Raw genomic sequence first — 18,580 nt, 5'->3', positions numbered from 1 at the left:
AAGAATTGAGAGCATGTGAAAATTAAAGACTTGGAGGTTATTTGTTGGGTTGCCAATCCCCAGCTGGGGCAGGGGATCCCCCAGCTTGAAGGCCTTCACGGTTATCAGAAAGTGTGAGTGGGTGGTAGAGGTGGAGGGAAATGTCTGCTGGGCACTCCATTATCCTCTTCGGAGACCAATCTCCATAGGGTAGAATGGAGACTCAATCTGTCGGTTTCTGAAGTTCTCGGGGGGGGGAGGGCGCTGCCTTTTGAGTTAGAAGCACCAAATTTCCAGCATAGCATCTGGTGCCTCTCCTCAAAAAAACCTCTCAAATTTCAAAAAGATTGGACCAGGGGGTCAAATTCTGTGAGCCTCCAAAGAAGGTGCCCCCATCCTCCACTATTTCCAGTGGAAGGAAGGCATTTAAAAGGAGCATGGTGCCTTTAAAGGTGATGGCCAGAACTCCCTTTAGAGTTCAACCATGCTTTCTACAGCCTTGCTCCTGGCTCACTCCCAAAGTCTCCGGGCTCCGCCCCCGAAGTCCCCAGATTTCCTGACTCAGACCTGGTAACCCTTGTAATTTGACAGATAACCCGCATCTTGAAACTCGCAGTGATTTTCCTTTCTGCTGCTCTAGCAGGAATGTAAATAAGGCTCTGAAGGAGCCCTTTCATTCATAGGACTGCCACTGAGGATTTATGCATTCTTTACAAGAGACATTAGGCCCTTTATAAAGCCATGCAGTGCCACCACCTTTGTAAGCAATCTCTCTCCAGAGTTAATGCACCTATCTTTGATACACAAACAACCTCAGCCAGTAAGTCAGAACATCAGCCAACTTTATCAGTATTGCATTAAACATACATAATACACCAGAGTAGGTAACCTCACACACACAGCTGTGCACGCACACATCTGTACTTACATATCAACAAAGATTTTACGACTGTAAAGATTTCTGTTCTCTGCAGTGAATACACGGCCTATAGCGCTGCTTCATTCGGAGTATTGTGTATAGTTCTGGTCACTGCATCTCACGAAGGATATGATAGCATTGGAAAAGGTGATGAAAAGGCAACTAAGATGATTAAAGGGATGGAACACATTCCTAATAAGAAAGGTTAAAGAGGCTAGGGCTCTTTAGCTTGGAGAAATGGCGACTGAGGGGGCGACATGATAGAGGGTTACAAAATTATGCGTAGGATAGAGAAGGTAGAGAAAGCAGTTCTTCTCTCCCTTTCTCACAATATGAGAACTCATCAGCTCTCGATGAGATTAAGGAGCAGTAGACTTCAAACAAATAAAAGGAAGTACTTCTTCACCCCAAAACATAATTAACACATGGAATTCATTGCCGTAGGAAGCAGTGGCAGCTGCAAGCATAGACAGCATCAAGAGGGGATTGGATAAATGGAAAAGATAGGGTTACCAGCTTCCAGGTGAGGCCTGGAGATCTCCCACTTTTACTGCTCTCCAGCTGGCAGAGATCAGCTCCCCTGGAGAAAATGGCTGCTTTGAAGGGTGGGCTCTATGGCATTGTCCCATGCTGAGGCCCCTCCCCCCAAGCCCCACCCTCTCCCAGATCCACCCCCAAGGTCTCGTTATTTTCCAACACAGACTTGGCAACCCTTGGAGCAGAGGTCTATCAGTGGCTATTAGTCACAAGGTACAGATGGAACACTGTGTCTGGGGCAGTGGCACTCTTCGTCCTTGGGGGGCAACCATGGGAGGGCTTCTGAACTTCTGGCCTGCTAGTGGACCTCCTGATGTCACTTGGTTTGAATATGGGCTTAAAAAAGCATCGTCAGTAGCCACGACTACATCTTGTAGCAATGAATTCCACAAGATGGTTACTGGCAGGGCTTTTTTGGTAGCAGGAACTCATTTGAATATTAGGCCACACCCCCTGATGTAGTCAATCCTACAAGAGCTTACAGGGCTCTTAGTACAGGGACTACTGTAAGCTCCAGGTGGATTGGCTACATCAGGGGTGTGTGGCCTAATATGCAAAAGAGTTCCTGCTACAAAAAAAGCCCTGGTTACCTGCACAAGTTCCTTCAGCTGATGACTGTTTTAATTGGGTGATCCAAAGTTCTCGAGTTTGGGGAAAACAGAAGAATCCATCCTGTATGTTCATTCACTCCGTACCACCGAGATGAGATAGACAAGTCTTTCCCCAGATTTTCTGTTCTTGCAATGAGAGGAATGGTGTGCAATTCAGCCTCTTTGCCTTTGAATCCAGTGTCCTACCACTTAAGAGAGGAGGAAGCACAAAGAAGCAGAGAAATACACAGAGTGACTTATTGGGTTACTTAATTATATTACTGCCAGCGTTTCAGAAAATTGTCTTGCAAAGTGGCTTGTGTTAATTAAGAGATGCGAGCGCTGCCTTCAGGCTTGAAATCTAAAAAGGCCAGACACACAAGAGAAGTAGAGGAAAGAGAAAGGCGATTGAGCTGGGTTTCAGCATTAATACCCAAGCTGTGTTTTGGCCGGTCTGTTCTTGTTTCAAGTTCTTGCTTGAATGGAGGTAGGTGCAGTCGGTAGGTGACAGAAGCTAGAATCAAATTAACCTTCACATAATTGGTTAATTGAACAACTGAATACGATAATAAAGATTTCTCCACAATTGCTGAGCTCTGAAATGCTTGGTTTATGGCAAAACTTACAGCCTGCTAGAATTGTTTGCTGTCACTGATTATACATAATATTTGCATTAAAAGGTCTGTACCATGAGAGAGACCTGGAATCGTCACCTCCATTTTGGGAAACCCCTGGAGATTTGGGGGCAATGTCTAGGGAGGGAGGGAGGCGTTTGAGGCAGAGAAAGAACTCAGTGGAGATAAGATGCCACTCTCTGAAGCTATATTGCCAGAATGATCTATATTGCTAGAAGAGAAGTTGTAATTTTGAGAGACCTCCAGGTCTCACTTTAAAGGTTGTACATCCTAGACCAGAGGTGTCGAACATGCGTTCTGGGGGCCGAATCAGGCCCCTGGAGGGCTCCTATCAGGCCCCCAAGCAACTGGCTGTCATCTGCTTCCTTCTCCCTCTCTTTTACTTTCTTTTGCATAACAGCTTGCTTTGCAAGGCTTACTCAAACACACCGAAGCTACAGAGCAAAGCCTCTACTTTCTCCATTGGCTGAGGCTCCTCCCCCTCCTGGTCCCCTGAGGAAGGAAGAAAAGAGCCAGAGTTTCCTTTGCCCAGTTCCCTGGATCCCATGGGAGAAATACAAAGAAAACACCTTTAAGACCAACAAGTGCTAATGTTTTAAGCATGTTTTAAGTGGGTTTTTTTTTTTTAAATCTTCAATTGTGTTTGCCGGTGTCCTTTATAATGTTTCTCTCAGCTACCTAATCTTAAATAGGAACACACATAGCCGGGCCCGACATGGCATGGCCGGCCCAACAAAGTCTAATTTATGTCTGATCCGGCCCTCATAACAAATGAGTTCGACACCCCTGTCCTAGACAGAGCATCAACTAAAACATGGAACTGAACTAACAGGAAATATTCTAACTGCATTCGGTTGTTTTTCTATTAACCTGACCTGGATAGCCCAGGCTAGCCCAATCTCGTCAGATCTCGGAAGTTAAGCAGGACCGGCCTTGGCTAGCAAATGGATGGGAGGCCACCAAGCAAGTCCAAAGTGCTAGACAGAGGCAAGCAAGGGCAGCCCTCCTCTGATCGTCTGTTGCCCTGAAAACCCTGCGAGGGCCATCGTTAAGTCAGCTGTGACTTCACAGCACTTCCAACCACCACATTTTCTATTAAAGATGACTTGTGAGCACATGTGGGATAGATGAATCCAGTCCCCCCACCCCACCCTGCCAACTATGCCTTCATCTTCCCAGAGTCAAGCTTGCATGTGGTTAGAATTTTTTCTCCACATTAATACTTTTTCTATGGCATGCCTTTTTTGGCAACTTAGCAATTACCCTGTGCGAAACAGATATACCAGGGGTGGCCAAAATGTGGCTCGGGAGCCACATGTGGCTCTTTCACACATATTGTGTGGCCCTCAAAGCCCCCACTGCCCCATCGACAGGCTTGGTTAGGGCATTTTTCTCTTTAAATCACTTCTCCAAGCCAGCCAGCAGCTTGGATAATGCATTTAAAGTTGCTTTCTTTCCACCTCTCCCTTCCTCCCGATCTATTTTCCTTCCTTCCTTCCTTCCTTCCTTCCTTCCTTCCTTCCTTCCTTCCTTCCTTCCTTCCTTCCTTCCTTCCTTCCTTCCTTCCTTCCTTCCTTCCTTCCTTCCTTCCTTCCCTCCTTTCTTCCCTCCCTCCTTCTCTTAAATATCTGACATTTATTCTATGTGGCTCTTATGCTGCAAGTTTGGCCACGCCTAAGATATACAGCAGTGGAATGGAGGCAGTCTCACGTGTAATCTAATCTACAGACCTCAGTGTACAAGGGGGAGCTGTAAAGTGGAACTATCAGAAATTCCCACATCTTTCAGTGATAATGATCATTTCTTAAAAGCTACAGGAACTTTTAAGGAAAACTAAAGTACAAGTCTTTAAAACATCTAGGAAATATGCCGCTGTGCCTAGAAAGCAATGTGTACAGGTGGATCTTTCAGACACAAAGCTAAAAACATGGAAAGAGATGTTACTTTCGCTTGAGTGGATACACAGGTGTGTTGTAGGAAACATGAAAAATTCAGAAGCCTGACGAATCACATCAATCAGTCGAAATCCTGGCGGAAAGCTGACCTACAAAATCTAAACTGTGACCCCGTTTCGAATCCTCCATTTCCCTCCACCCCCACACTGCCAATAAGATGGGTTACATGTTCAGTGCAACACCTATTTGCATTCACCTGCAAAAGGAAATTCTAGCTTTTGTTACACAAAACCAATTAGTTCTCTAAATTGCCACATGCCGTTTCAAAAACAAAACAAAACCCTTCATAATTCCTAGTTAGCAGAATTCCCGGTACACCTTCCAGGGAGATTTTTATCAGCATTACTCTTCGTTAACAGCGCTCCACATATGCAGATAATCCAACTGTTGTTGCTGTCACAAAAAGCTGTTGGGATTATGCAAGACTGCACTAAAAACATCTGCCTGTTGAAAAATTAGATATTGCCAGGCTCAGTAATGATATGTTCCAGATTGGCTGGTTGTAGAAATATAGTACCGTAATAACCTCAGCTCATCCGAAGCAGCAAACAAGCCACCCATCCATGCCATAGTCTAGTTCCTAGTCCTTAGGGCTTCTAGATAAGCCTTTTCTAGTTTTGAGTGGTGTCCTATCAACTCTCGGAATCCTGGGCTGACATGCAGGGAACAACTTTTCCAGTGCAGGAATATCAGGAATACCAGTTTCTTTTGGGGAGGGATGGTGGCTCAGTGCTAGAGCATCTGCTTGGTAAGCAGAAGGTCCCAGGTTCAATCCCCGGCATCTCCCAACTAAAAAGGATCCAGGCAAATAGGCATGAAAAACCTCAGCTTGAGACCCTGGAGAGCCGCTGCCAGTCTGAGAAGACAATACTGACTTTGATGGACTGAGGGTCTGATTCAGTATAAGGCAGCTTCATATGTTCAAGACTCAGAGCTCTCCGAGGGCAAGCAGAAGTAGAATTAATTATGCAAAGTAGCAAACCAATACGCATTTTGCATAATACATTTATTTTATAGAATTTGGCTTTTTTGTGCAGAATTTTTTAACCTTTATACAGCCTGGGTCATAACTGAATGTTACAATCGCCCAGAACTTGAGAAGCAGAAAGAAGCGTCTCTCCAAAGGGGCAAAAGGTCATTCCATCTAATTAGATATTCCTACACCGTCACCATTTCAAGTGTTCAAAAGTGCTTCACTCATATCTCGTAACAACCTTATTTTAATTTGCACAGCCAGTCGCATCTCCAGTGGTCCAGAAGCTCTACTGACCAACAGCCCCCTAGTGCCACACCCAATTTCTTTGAGGGGCACCAGGGAAGGTGTCAGCAGGGCACAGCGGTGCCCAGGGGCACGGCATTGGGGAACCCATTCTAAGCTTAAAGCTCATACTCTTCCAAATGAGACAGATGAAATGTGTCATCATACTGTCCTTTTGAAGATTTTTTTTATATTGGATTTATATCCCACTCTGAATCTCAGAGTCTCAGAGCGGCTCACAGTCTCCTCTACCTTCCTCCCCCACAACAGACACCCTGTGAGGTGGGCAGGGCTGAGAGGGCTCTCACAGCAGCTGCGAGAGCTATGGCTGACCCAAGGCCATTCCAGCAGCTGCAAGTGGAGGAGCGGGGAATCAAACCCGGTTCTCCAAGATAAGAGTCCGCACATTTAACCACTAAACCAAACCATCTCTCTTGAATCTTCTAGAGGAGTGATCAGGAAGAAGAAGAGATTAGATTTACACCCAGCCCTTCACTATCCAAAGGAGTCTCAAAGCGGCTTTCAGTCTCCTTTCCCTTTCCCTCCTCACAACAGACACCCTGTGAGGTAAGTGGGGCTGAGAGAGCCTTGACAGAAACTGCTCTTGAGGAGAACAGCTCTGAGAGAACTTGTGGCTGACCCAAGATCACATCAGCAGGTGCATGTGGAGGAGTGGGGAATCAAACCCAGTCCTCCCAGATAACAGTCCGTACACCAAACTGGCTATGCCAAACTGACCACTACACCAAAGATAAAAGAAGGGGTGGTGAGAGGGCCACTCAATTTTTTTCTTACTGTATTTCCCCCTTGCATATTCTTCCCCCCACCCCCACCCCAGGTCTTACTGGTGTGTTTTCTTCCATTCAGGTTTCCAAAGGAAGAAGCTACTTGCAAGGCAATATGGAACACTGAAAAGGCAGGCAGGGAAAGGACTACCTCCCCCACCCCCTTTCTAACAGTAGCTTTTCTAGCTATAAATCACATTGGACTGATACCCCAAGTATTCATGTGTCATGTCTAATTTGATCCATAGTCTTGTGTATGCGTTTCCATCTCAGGTAACACATCAAGAACAGTAGTCCAGGCCTGAAACTTTGATATGTTATTATGGTTGTCAACTCCAGGATGGGAAATTCCTGGATATTGGGGGTAGGGGAAGGAGGGGTTTAGGGAGACGAGGATCCTCAGTGGGATACAATGCCATCGGGTCCACCCTCCAAAGCAGGAATTTTCTCCAGGGGAACTGATCTCTGTAGTTTAGAGAGCACCTGTAATCAGGGCATTTTTAATAGAAAAAGCCCAGCAGGAACTCATTTGCATATTAGGCCACACACCCTGACATCACCAGTGTTTTGCAGAGGACTTTTTCTACAAAGAGAAACTCACTTGCTTATTAGGCCACACCCCCAATACCAAGCCAGCCGGAACTGTGTTCCTGCTAAAAAAAAAGCCGTGCCTGTAATTAGAATCTTAGAGTTGGAAGGGACCTCCAGGGTCACCTAGTCCAACCCCCTGCACAATACAGGAACTTCACAGATACCTCCCCAAACTTCACAAATACCTTCCAGGAGCTCTCCATGCCCTTCCTGGAAGATGAACCTTTCACGTCACCAGGAAGAAAAATCCAAAGACTGCGGTTTCCACATTTAGAAACATCTGTTTCATGATCATGGATTTGAATATTCAAATCTCTGAAGACCACCTTTCCCGTGATGGCTGCTATGGTGGTTCAGGGGATGAAATTATTTAACACAACATCCCACAAAAGAGACAAAATTCTTTTTAACAGGTCTTCGGGTAAAGATTTTGCATGTCCTGTTCTACAAAAAGGAGAACAAAAAATAAGTCATTCAAAGACTGAAGATACAAGCAGTGAATCTCTCCCTACCTGTCCATTTCAGTCACTGGAAGTCCACTAACACATTGATTTCCTCATGCTCATTTCCTCCGAATCTAATAAATAGTTTTCACAACTAGTATTAGAACGGATTCTGGCCAGTATGTGTGTGTACATTTTTCAAAGTAAAGAAGCCAGGGCAGCCATAACTAATTTCATATTAAAAGTCTTTATCTGTGAACTGGGGTAAGGAGTTTCTACCGACATCTACGTATTTGTACCTCGCTCTTCTTTCAAGGAACTCAGGACAGAACCTTTGGGGGTTCTTCCCCACTAACCACGCAACATCCCTGTGTGGTTAGGTAGCGATCCAACTAAACTTCATGGCTGAAAACATCTGGGCCAGGCTCTTCCCTTTACATTAATGTTGCACAAATTTCTGTCCCTCCCTTTTTACACAGTCGGCTTTATTTCAGGTATTCTTTCCCAAGATGTATCATGTTTTCCACCCTCAAAAGAGGACAGTGGGCCCATTCCTCCCCCCCCCCAGTGGTTCATTTTCATAATGCAGAATTAGAGCTGCTCGTTCCCCAGTGCCTCATGAAAAGGTGGATGCACTTGCTAAAGTCAATGTAACCATTTTACAGTGACGTAACTACCACCACCTGCTGCCTGCTCCCCAAACTAAGTGCTCTGTCTCTTGAATTTTTTATGGACTGGTACAATCTATGCATGGAGCATGGAAAGATTTCTCTCTTTGTTGTTAAGCTTGCTAGTTTCCCCCCCCCCAATTGATTTGCTCCTGTGTTATTTCACTTAACTATGCAGTAGATCAGGGGTGTCAAAACATGTGGCCTGGGGCTGAATCAGGCCCCCAGAGGGCTCCTATCAGTCCCCCAAACAACTGGCTGTCTGCTTCCTTCTCCCTCTCTCTTGCTTCCTTCTGCATCACAGCTTGCTTTGCCAGGCTTGCTCAATCACACAGAAGAGCTGAGCCAAGCCTCTCTTCCTTCTATTGGCTGAGGCTCCTCCCCCTCCTGGTCCCCTGGGGAAGGAAGGAAATAGCCAGAGGTTCCTTTGCCCAGTTCCCTGGATTTCATGGGAGAGATACAAAGGAAGTACCTTTAAGAGCATCAAGTACTAATGTTTTAAGTTGGGGTTTTTTTTAATTTAATTGTGTTTGTGTCCTTTATAAAGTTTCTGTCTTTGCTACCTGGCATTACATTATATGACACTCATGGCCCAGGCCATCAAAGACTCATCTATGTCAGATCCAGCCCTTATAACAAATGAGTTCGACACCCTTGAGATTGTCACCTACCTGCAACATCCCCCTTAAGTTGTTTTTTTACAGTCCTCACACAAAGTATTATTAATATTGTGCTAATGCTAACTGCAAAGCCAAAGAACCTATCTTGAACAGGGACCACTTGTCTACTCACAATTGTGCACAGACTCAGGTTGCTATAATTTCACCGAGCCCTGCCGTTTGCTTTCAAAATTTCCCTCCCAGAGCAACCACTGATTTCCCTTCCCCAACAAACTTCTATAGAGCATGGAAAGGGAGAGGGAAAAGAATTCCTTTTCCATAATATGCTCAGGCTCAAAGAGAAATGGGCAAATTCCTGCTAAGCAAAAGAGCAATTGCATTGAAGAATTGGATTGAGAGCTTTCTAGCATTATTGTTTTCCTCCCTTGTGTGTTCCTGTTAGGAGGGGGGGAGTATTTCTGTTCTGCATGTGTTTTGCTCCCTCTAGTGGCTGATTCAATATTATGTCGCTTTATGTATCTCCCTGCAGGGTGACATAAATCTGCAGGGGAATATGCCAGACATAAAGCGCTATAGAATCTAATCAAGCACTACAGGGAGCAAAGCACATGTGGAACAGGCAACCCCTCCCCCCAAAGCAACAGGAACAAAGCAAGGAAAATGAGAATACGGGAAGGGGGGGAAGGCTAGGTAACAGGAGGCTTAACCTAGGGCTAGGAAACAGGAGGGTTTAATCAGCTTCTGATAGGCCAGGATTCATGGCTGATCAACTGCTTTGAGCTTGGCAGGACACAAGAGGTGCAGTCCTGCCTTTCTAACTTGGACTCACGGCGGATTACTCAGAGTGAGTCAATAGTATCAACAGGATGGAACGTTTCAGTGAAGAGGGCAATAGGATTAGGGTAGTAGATCCAACCAGAAACCAAAAACCAGCATAAGTATTAACATGACACATTAAATGATGCAAAAATTACATAACAGGATCCTGGTTTCTGAGGATAGCCATGTTGGTCTGCAGTAGAACAGCTATAGCACTTTAGAGATCAACAAAATTTGTTGGGTATAAGCTTTCAGGAGTAAAAGCTCCTTGAAACTAGTAGGATCCCAGTTTCGGCCAGCCAAACACAATACTATAGACCACCATCCCTAATAATTTATCTGAGTAATTTTGTGAATCATTTAGTACTGTGCAACTCTATTGCCTGCATAGAAAAGTTCTCTTGAATAATTCAGTTGTGCAAAGTCTGCAGAAAACCAGATCAGGAACCTTCCTGACCTTCTCAGGCAGTTCATTCCATATGGTGGGGCCACAACAGAGATGGCCATGTATACAAGCAGCTGTTGATTTTGCCCTTTTGCAGGCTAGCAGCTGCAGAAGACTTTGCTCAAATGAGCACCTATTCATGTTCTCGCATGCACTCTTCTCCATTGCAGTGACATTCTCACTACACGGTTTTGGGGGTCTTGCAAGAACACAAGTACATAGTACTAAAAGAAATTGCACATATGCTCCACAACACACAAAGTGGAGTGCAAATGGAAACCAGGTACTGGATCCAAGTCAAATAATTTTGCTACAAATTTAACTGCTGGATTTTTCATCCTATGCCCACTCCACAATAAATTATGTTACTGCTGGATCCAGGTGGGTAGCCATGTTGTTCTGAAGCAACAGAACAGAGTTCAACGGCATCTTTAAGAGCAACAAAGTTTTATTCAAGGTGTGAGCTTTTGTGTGCACACACACTTCATCTTTACATTTGTATTCTCACCAAGAAAGGCTACACACCCTCTTTATTTTAGTGTATTTCTTATTTGGAACAGTAGAACAGTGATTGTAATGTAATGTAATGGATCAGAATGGTATATTAGAATGCATTTCTCTGGTTTGGTAACAGAGGAGAAATACCACAGCACCTCAAATCACCCCATCTCAAGGGAAAAGATGCCATCAGCAACCTCTACAGTTGAGATGGATGGATTGTGACAACAGGGTTAGATGATTATTCTAGGCTAAAACAAACCATATAGAAATCTGGTCTGAAGCTTTGCCTCTCACAGAAACCATCTACCAATTAGCTACATCTGCCAATTGTCTTTGTGATTATCCTTATTGTTTCACCATTATTAACACATCTGACACATTTATCTGCCTGTTTTCTCCTAGAACTGAATCTAAACAAAGATGGCCTTATAAACTTATCTTATTCTTATTTGCATCTGAGAAAACATTTCATTGTATTGTATGCTTGCATGCCAATTTGCTGTTCAACCTCCACCTTATATGTATGGACTGGCAAGTCTCATTCCATTCTGTCTGATGAAGTGTGGTGCATATGAAAGCTCACAGCCTGAGTAAATTGTTGGGTCTTAAAGGTGCCATTGGACTCTAACTTTGAAGTTAGATATTGGATTTATACCCTGGCCTCCACTCTGAATCTCAGAGCAGTCACAATCTCCTTTTACCTTCCTCCCCAACAACAAACACCCTGTGAGGTTGGTGGGGCTGAGACAGCCCTCCCACAAGCTGCCCTTTCAAGGACAGCTCTGGGAGAGCTATGGCTGACCCAAGGCCATTCCAGCAGCTGCAAGTGGAGGAGTGGGGAATCTAACCCGGTTCTCCCAGATAAGAGTCCATGCACTTAACCACTGCATCAAACTGGCTTTGTTCTTATGTTACTGTTGTTGGAGGATTAGGAAACAGTTTTTTAGGAGGTTGGGGGTATACTGGTGGTTTGGATATAAGAGTATGTTTCTCCCTCCTTCCATTCCCTCCAGCGATGATCTTGAAACCCCCAGGGACAAGGATCAATTGTCTAACCCAGCTTCATACATTCGTTTTGAAATCAAAGCATTTTGATGAAATTACATTTCGGCTGCACTGTTAAGATCCTACGGGGGGTGGGAGAGACAGAAAAATGCAGGTAACAGCAAGAAACAAAGCATGCTTTCCGATCATCACCTGTGGGAAGCCAAACTTTGTCATCTCTACAGATCTCAAGTTTAGTTCAACTCCCCAGAAAGACAGTAAAGCAATTTGTTATTCAGTGACCTACATTATAGTGGTTTGCCAAGCTGCAATCTATTCAATGAGCAGATATCTGCATGTCAGGGGAAATGGTGGAACCAGACTTCCACAAAGGGATGTTAAGAGTTATGTTAGATGGGATGGGGCACCCGCAGCAGCAAAGGGCACACAAAGACAACTGGCAGATGCAGCAAATTGGTAGATGGTTTCTGTGAGAGGCAAAGCTTCAAATTTCTATATGGTTTGTTTCAACTTAGGTTGCTTCCTTGGAGGTTTTTAAACAGAGGCTAGATGGCCATCTGACAGCAATGAAGAACCTGTGAATTTAGGGGTAGGAATTTGTGAGTTTCCTGCATTGTGCAGGAGGTTGGATTAGATGACCCTGGTGGTCCCTTCCAACTCTAAGATTCTCATCGTTTTATGCAGCTAGCAAAGCAATCATTATGGCAGGGGAGTGAGGTCTCACTCTTCCAATCTAGTTGCAACAAAAGTGTCACCTTCAAAGGCTGTACGTTGTCCAGCTCACATCAAGCATGCAACGAATGCAAGAAGTTGTGATTATGCTAGCAGATGCGATAAGGCCACAGCTTTCTGGTGCCCGACACTCTGCAAGGCTACGTGGGAAACAAATCCACAGGCATTGTTGATAACAGATAACGCTGTCAACACATAACGCAGTGACTTATCCCTGCCATCATTGCCTTGGCACATCTTGTGAAGTCTTCCAAGTGTCTGGTGAGTGCAGACACTTAAAAAAAAACCCTTCTGCAAGAAAGAGATAGGATTTGGAAGTGCCTGGCTGAGGTCCTGCATTTTGAAGACAACATGCTGAAGGTAGCCAAACAGAACAAACACAGAACCTGCCAATCACAGTAATTCCATACACTTATCACACACTTTGGACTCTACCTCCATGCTGTCAGGTAGTCTACAAAGCTGCAAGACACAATGGTTCTCCTAATTTAGCACTCTCATTCCCTACCTGGGCTGACTTGCTTGGCTGTGTTACGACAGTCATACAGTCTGCAAGACTACATAAGAGAAGCCATGTTGGATCAGGCCAATGGCCCGTCCAGTCCAACACTCTGTGTCACACAGTGGCCAAAAACCCCCAAGTGCCATCAGGCGGTCCACCAGTGGGACCAGGACACTAGAAGCCCTCCCACTGTGCCCCCCCCGCAACCAGGCACCCAGAATACAGAACATCATTGCCCCATCACTACAATCATAGCAAGAGTGGTTTCCAGGCGTGAAACTTGGTGCCTTCCTCAGATACCCAAGACTGTGAGTGCAACAGAGTTCTGGCAAACATAGTTATAGAATTGTAGAACATATGAACATATGAAGCTGCCTTCTACTGAATCAGACCCTTGGTCCATCAAAGTCAGTATTGTCTTCTCAGACTGGCAGCGGCTCTCCAGGGTCTCAAGCTGAGGTTTTTCACACCTATTTGCCTGGACCCTTTTTTGGAGATGCCGGGGTTTGAACCTGGGACCTTCTGCTTCCCAAGCAGATGACCTACCACTAAGCCACCGAGTTGGAAGGGACCTGCAGGGTCATCTAATCCAACCCCCTGCACAATGCAGGAAACTCACAGATACCTCCCCCTAAATTAACAAGATCTGCATTGCTGTCAGATGGCCATCTAGCCTGTTTATGGTACAGTGTTTATGGTTATTGCTGTTGCTGTCAAATCACAGCTGATTTATGGCAACCCCTGGTGGCGTTTTCAAGGCATGACCTCAACAGAGGTGCTTTGCCATTGCTTGCCTCTGCAGAGCAACCCTGGACTCTCCCATCCAAATACTAACCAGGGCTGACCCTGCTTAGCTTCTGAGATCTGCCAAGATCAGGCTATCCAGGCCAATGCTAAAGGTATATGGCAGCAAGCGAATAATCTAGTTATTTAAAATATTTATATGCCACCGCTCCCCCCCCCCCCCCCCGCACACACAAAAGAAGGCAGAAGTTCATCTGCTGCCAGTTACAAGATAGCTCAGGAGGGATCTTCCAGAAGCCTCAGTAACTAATCTTCACAAACAATATTCCATGCTGCAATACTCAAATACTGCCATTCTCAGTTTGTATTGTGTGATCCTCTTTGAACGTCCATCAAAAATGAGGCCAAGAGCTTCATCAATGGTGTGAGTGGTTACGGACCACCACAGCGTCCATATCAAACATACAAGCAATTCATTTGAAGTTTGTATAAGCTTCCAGGGGAAAATGCAAAGATGACAGAGAATCTCAGCCCTAAAATTTATTCCCAAGTTTTATGGGATACCATACTGAATTATATTAAGGTCGGTAAAATGAGTACTCAGCTTGCTGGGGGGGAAGTGTAGATGACTGGGGAAGGCAATGGCAAGCCACCCCGTAAAAAGTCTGCCATGAAAACGTCATGCTGTGACGTTACCCCAGATTCTGAAACGACTGGTGCTTGCACAGGGGACTACTTTTACCTTTTTATATTGAATTATGGAAAAGCATGGTGCTGGAGAAGACTCTTGAGAGTCCCTTGGACTGCAAGAAGATCAAATCAGTAAGTCCTAAGAGAAATCAACCCTGATTATTCCCTGGAAGGTCAGATGCTGAAGCTCAAATTGGCCATCAAATGAGAAGGCAGCACTTCATGGAGAAGACCCTGATGCTGGGAAAGAAAAAGGCAAAAGAAGAAGAGGATGGCAAAAGATGAGATGGCTGGACAGCATTACTGATGTAATTTCGGAGGATGGTGGAAGACAGGAGGGCCTGGCGTGACTTGGTCCATGGGATTGCAGAGTCGGACTCGAGTGCGACTGAACAGCAAAAAGGCTGGGGAAAACCCCCAAGCTATTTATTTATTAATTAAGGTATCTGTACCTTGTTCTCCTTTCTTGGCACAAGAAAAGACTGTGCCATAACTCACTGCTCACTCAGGGCTAGAATTAGTAAGTAGCAGTCACTTTAACAAAGACATAACACTTTGTGATTTTTAGATCCTCGTGTTCTAGTATCAACAAAAGCGAGAAGCAGCCACCTCCTATTCAGGGCATAGCATCATTCCAGAAAAAAGCCACAGCCACTAATCACAGGGAGCTAGGCAAACCTCGGATCACCCAGGAACAAGCTTCTGTCCCCCGTTTCCACCACCAACCTAGACTTTCAGATGGTGATGATGGTCACAGGCTTTCACAATACTAAGAGAACCAGATCTCAAGTGTGTTCATCAGTATCTGGTTTACCCTGCACAGGACTGTGCTTTTGAGAATGAAACAAAATACAAATGACATCCTTGCTATGTTTCAGGCACTTTCAAGATGAGAAGTTTATTTACTTTAGGTAAAAAGCTAGTATACAGATTGGGGATCCCTTTACATTTCAACTACAGTTATACACCATCTCTAAAACTTTTTTTTTTTTGCTTTCAAAATTAACCAGAACGTTTCTAGATACCTGCCCCACTATTAGTGTATTGTTATTTGAAAGAAAAAAAAGGGGGAAGGGGAGGGGCGGAATCAGTTTTTAATTTTTTTCAATGCATAATATTTACATTGTGACTGGAGCTAGAACAAGCAATGGCAAAAGAGGTAATAACTTTAAAAAGCCAAGTTTATATATACTTTTTTACAATAATGTGCTAATCAGCATAATTGTATATAAAAATTAAAACATAGTAGAGCTTCCCACTACAGAAATCTTAATTGGTTGAACTGTAGTCATCACCTGCTAACAATTTACATGCAACATCTGCTAAGATTGACAACTGATTTGTTTTTGAAGTGTTAAGTAGAGATTAATGACATGAGACACAACTGTTAACTTTGTGTTCAAACAGGAAAAAAAAAACAACCCTGAAAATTGCACTCAAGAATTGTACTGGTCACAAGCCTCTTCCCTCCCCTCCCCCGGTCCCCCTCATAGAAACAATGATAAAGTGGTCTCTTCATACAACGAATGCTAGGAAGGCAATGAATTGGCAGATTGTACCTGGCTAATAGTACAAACCCCAGACACACTATAAACATAGGACACACACACAAATGCATACACACTCCTTATAAGAGGCCCGTCTTTCCACCAAGAGGCAACGGCTGAAAGGAAGTAACGGATTGCCAGATGTACAAATTTGGAGATTTACTACAGTTATCAAAACATGTGCGCTTGTGTGTTAACATACAATCCTCACTATATACACACTACACTGGAATGTATTCCCATCCCAAAAAACCCTTCTCTTTGTGAAACAACAGGACCCTTTCTGTACTAGCTGTAGGATTTAGAGCTTAACTTTTTTTAAAGAGCAAACAAATTAACACGGATTTACATTCAACAGGGAAAAAAATATATATATGGGATGGCTTAACTATTTGAGCCAGTATGTAAAGACTCCCAATTTCAAAACTGATTCTGAGCACTTCAAAACGAACATCTAAGGAAAAGGCACAATCTACCAAGCGCTGCTGCTGAACCACCCCTGTCCCATCTAAGCAGAGCACTGCAATAAGATCCCCACTGAACGAGGACCTGCTAAAATGTGCCCACCTGAAACAACCCGAAATTAAGTGCTCGCTTTGCTCCTTGGGAGGTGCTTGCTTGCCCCGTTAAACCCACTCCGGTGGATGAAACAGAGTACAACTTGAACCCAGATAATGTAACTTACATCCTATATATGAAATGGAATACCAATATGGCCATCAAGATGTGTTGAAGAAAGGGAAGCTCTCTCGCATCGGAAAAACCCTGTAGGAGGAGAAAGAGACGCACACAGACAAACAGCCAAACACGCCACCTACCATTCCCGTGAAACAAAAGCGGATTTTCATCATATGAGGAAAAGGTACAAATGGCAGAAGAACATGAAATCGCCAATAGAAGAGAAACTGATTTACAATAAAAGGGGGGGGGGAGAAAAGGAACACTTGGAGCAGTCTGATTGCAGTTATTTCGTGAAGGCGGCTACTACTGCCCACAGGACCTCGTTCGTGTTGGCCTTCATACATTCCACTTCGGGGTCTAAATCCAGGAGCTGCCGCACCCTTTTTGTAGCTAGGTCGTACTGCTCATCCAGTAGCGGGGCAAAAGCGTTCTCAAGGACATCGGAAGCATGGGCTAAATAAATGAGGGCCAGCAAGCGCTTGTCCATGCGGTGGGGGTCGTTCACCCATCGGTCAAGAACGGCTTCTTGAACTTTCTTAATGAGGCGCTGCTTAATGTTGTTGTTGGTGAGAGGGTGCGTGGTCATGTCAAAGAGAAGAAAGTTCTGCTTCTCCGTCGTCAAAACCCCTTTTTCTACTAGGTTTTTGGCTAATCGCTCACGTACATTTCGTAGCTGGTAGTGCAATTTTAACGGATTCCATGTCTCACCTGAGGGGGGGAAGCAGCGAGAAATGTTATGTCAGTACCATGATTACTAGCATAGGTCAGCAAACAAGGGTAGAGGAGGCATCAATTTTCCAGTGCTAAGGACAGAGTTATCACTTCAGGCAGGGAAGAAAGCAAGCTTCTCTCCACTGCCACAAGAAGTGGTGACTGCTACAAACACAGACAGCTTCAAGAGGGGACTGGATAAACACATGGAGCAGAGGTCCATCAATGGCTATTAGCCACTATGTATAGATGAAACACTATGTTTGGGGCTGTGGTGCTCTGTATCTTGGTGTTTGGGGGGGGGGGGCAACAGTGGGAGGGCTTCTAGAGTTCTGGCCCCTCTGTTGGACTGGATGGGCCATTGGCCTGATCCAACATAGTTTCTCTTATGTCCTTAACAATCAGCTACACAAGATGCTTTAGGCTGGGGTACACCAAGGGGTCTGCCAGTCTTTTTTAAAGACAGAGGGCAAGTCTGTCTTGGGCCACCTGGCTAACATGAAGATAAGAGTTTTCTAGGAATGGGCCAAAATCTACCTCCAGGAGAAAACATCTCCCACTTTTGAAGGGGGGGGGGGAATCATATGGTAGCCACTGCTCATAGTGATCTAGCTTCCAATTAGCCCTTAGAAAACTAGCCAGAAAATGCTTGGGAAGCAAAAAATTGATCGCTGGGAACCAACAACTGAGTCCTACAAGCTGACTGGCTGCATGGCACCAAGGAGGTACAAAACTAATGCAGTCATCATAGTTCCTGCTGGTGTAAAATATAACTGGCTGTCCCTGTTTTTCAGTGTGAATAGAAAAAGACCGTCCACTTTGCATCCATACACAACAACAACCAATGACAAGTTTCCAAAAGAAAGTTAGGGCTAGAAGTTCTTAACCAATAAGGAAGTTTCTTGCTATCTCCAGTGCAAAATCCTTTCTAAGCAAGGGGTAAGGCTGCTTACAACTTAGGTCAGGGTGTCTAGACTTGTGGCCCACCCTCCAAGACCTAACTTTGTATGCCACAGGACGGACAATAAAAACCTTCTTCTTATTTTGGCTTTTAAACTGCAGCTTATAAAGGACTCACTTTCTATTGCTGACCCTTTTTATTTTATTTTCATTGAGGTGCATTTAAATGCTATAAGCTTGAGGATTTAACACAAAAGTGCACATTTTTAAATACAAGAAAAAAACATACTTTTAATATATAAAATTCCCAAGGCAGTAGACTC

General features: G+C 44.5%; 1 protein-coding gene across 2 annotated transcripts in view; it reads right to left on the bottom strand.

Moving 5' to 3' along the window:
* Positions 1-15,286: 15,286 nt before the first annotated feature.
* GOLPH3 (golgi phosphoprotein 3) overlaps positions 15,287-18,580 on the bottom strand; it is a 45,035-nt gene continuing 41,741 nt past the window's right edge. For both annotated transcript variants that reach the window (XM_060236114.1, XM_060236115.1), the window contains one exon: positions 15,287-17,354. In XM_060236114.1, coding sequence (XP_060092097.1) covers positions 16,930-17,354 — 425 coding nt within the window. In that variant the 3' untranslated portion in view covers positions 15,287-16,929. The remainder of the gene's footprint in view (positions 17,355-18,580) is intronic.

The sequence above is a fragment of the Heteronotia binoei genome, chromosome 4, assembly GCF_032191835.1.
Source record: "Heteronotia binoei isolate CCM8104 ecotype False Entrance Well chromosome 4, APGP_CSIRO_Hbin_v1, whole genome shotgun sequence".
Classification (NCBI taxonomy): Eukaryota; Metazoa; Chordata; class Lepidosauria; order Squamata; family Gekkonidae; genus Heteronotia; species Heteronotia binoei.
The sequence above is the reverse complement of the archived record's forward strand: the minus strand, read 5'-3'. Positions and strand labels throughout refer to the sequence as shown.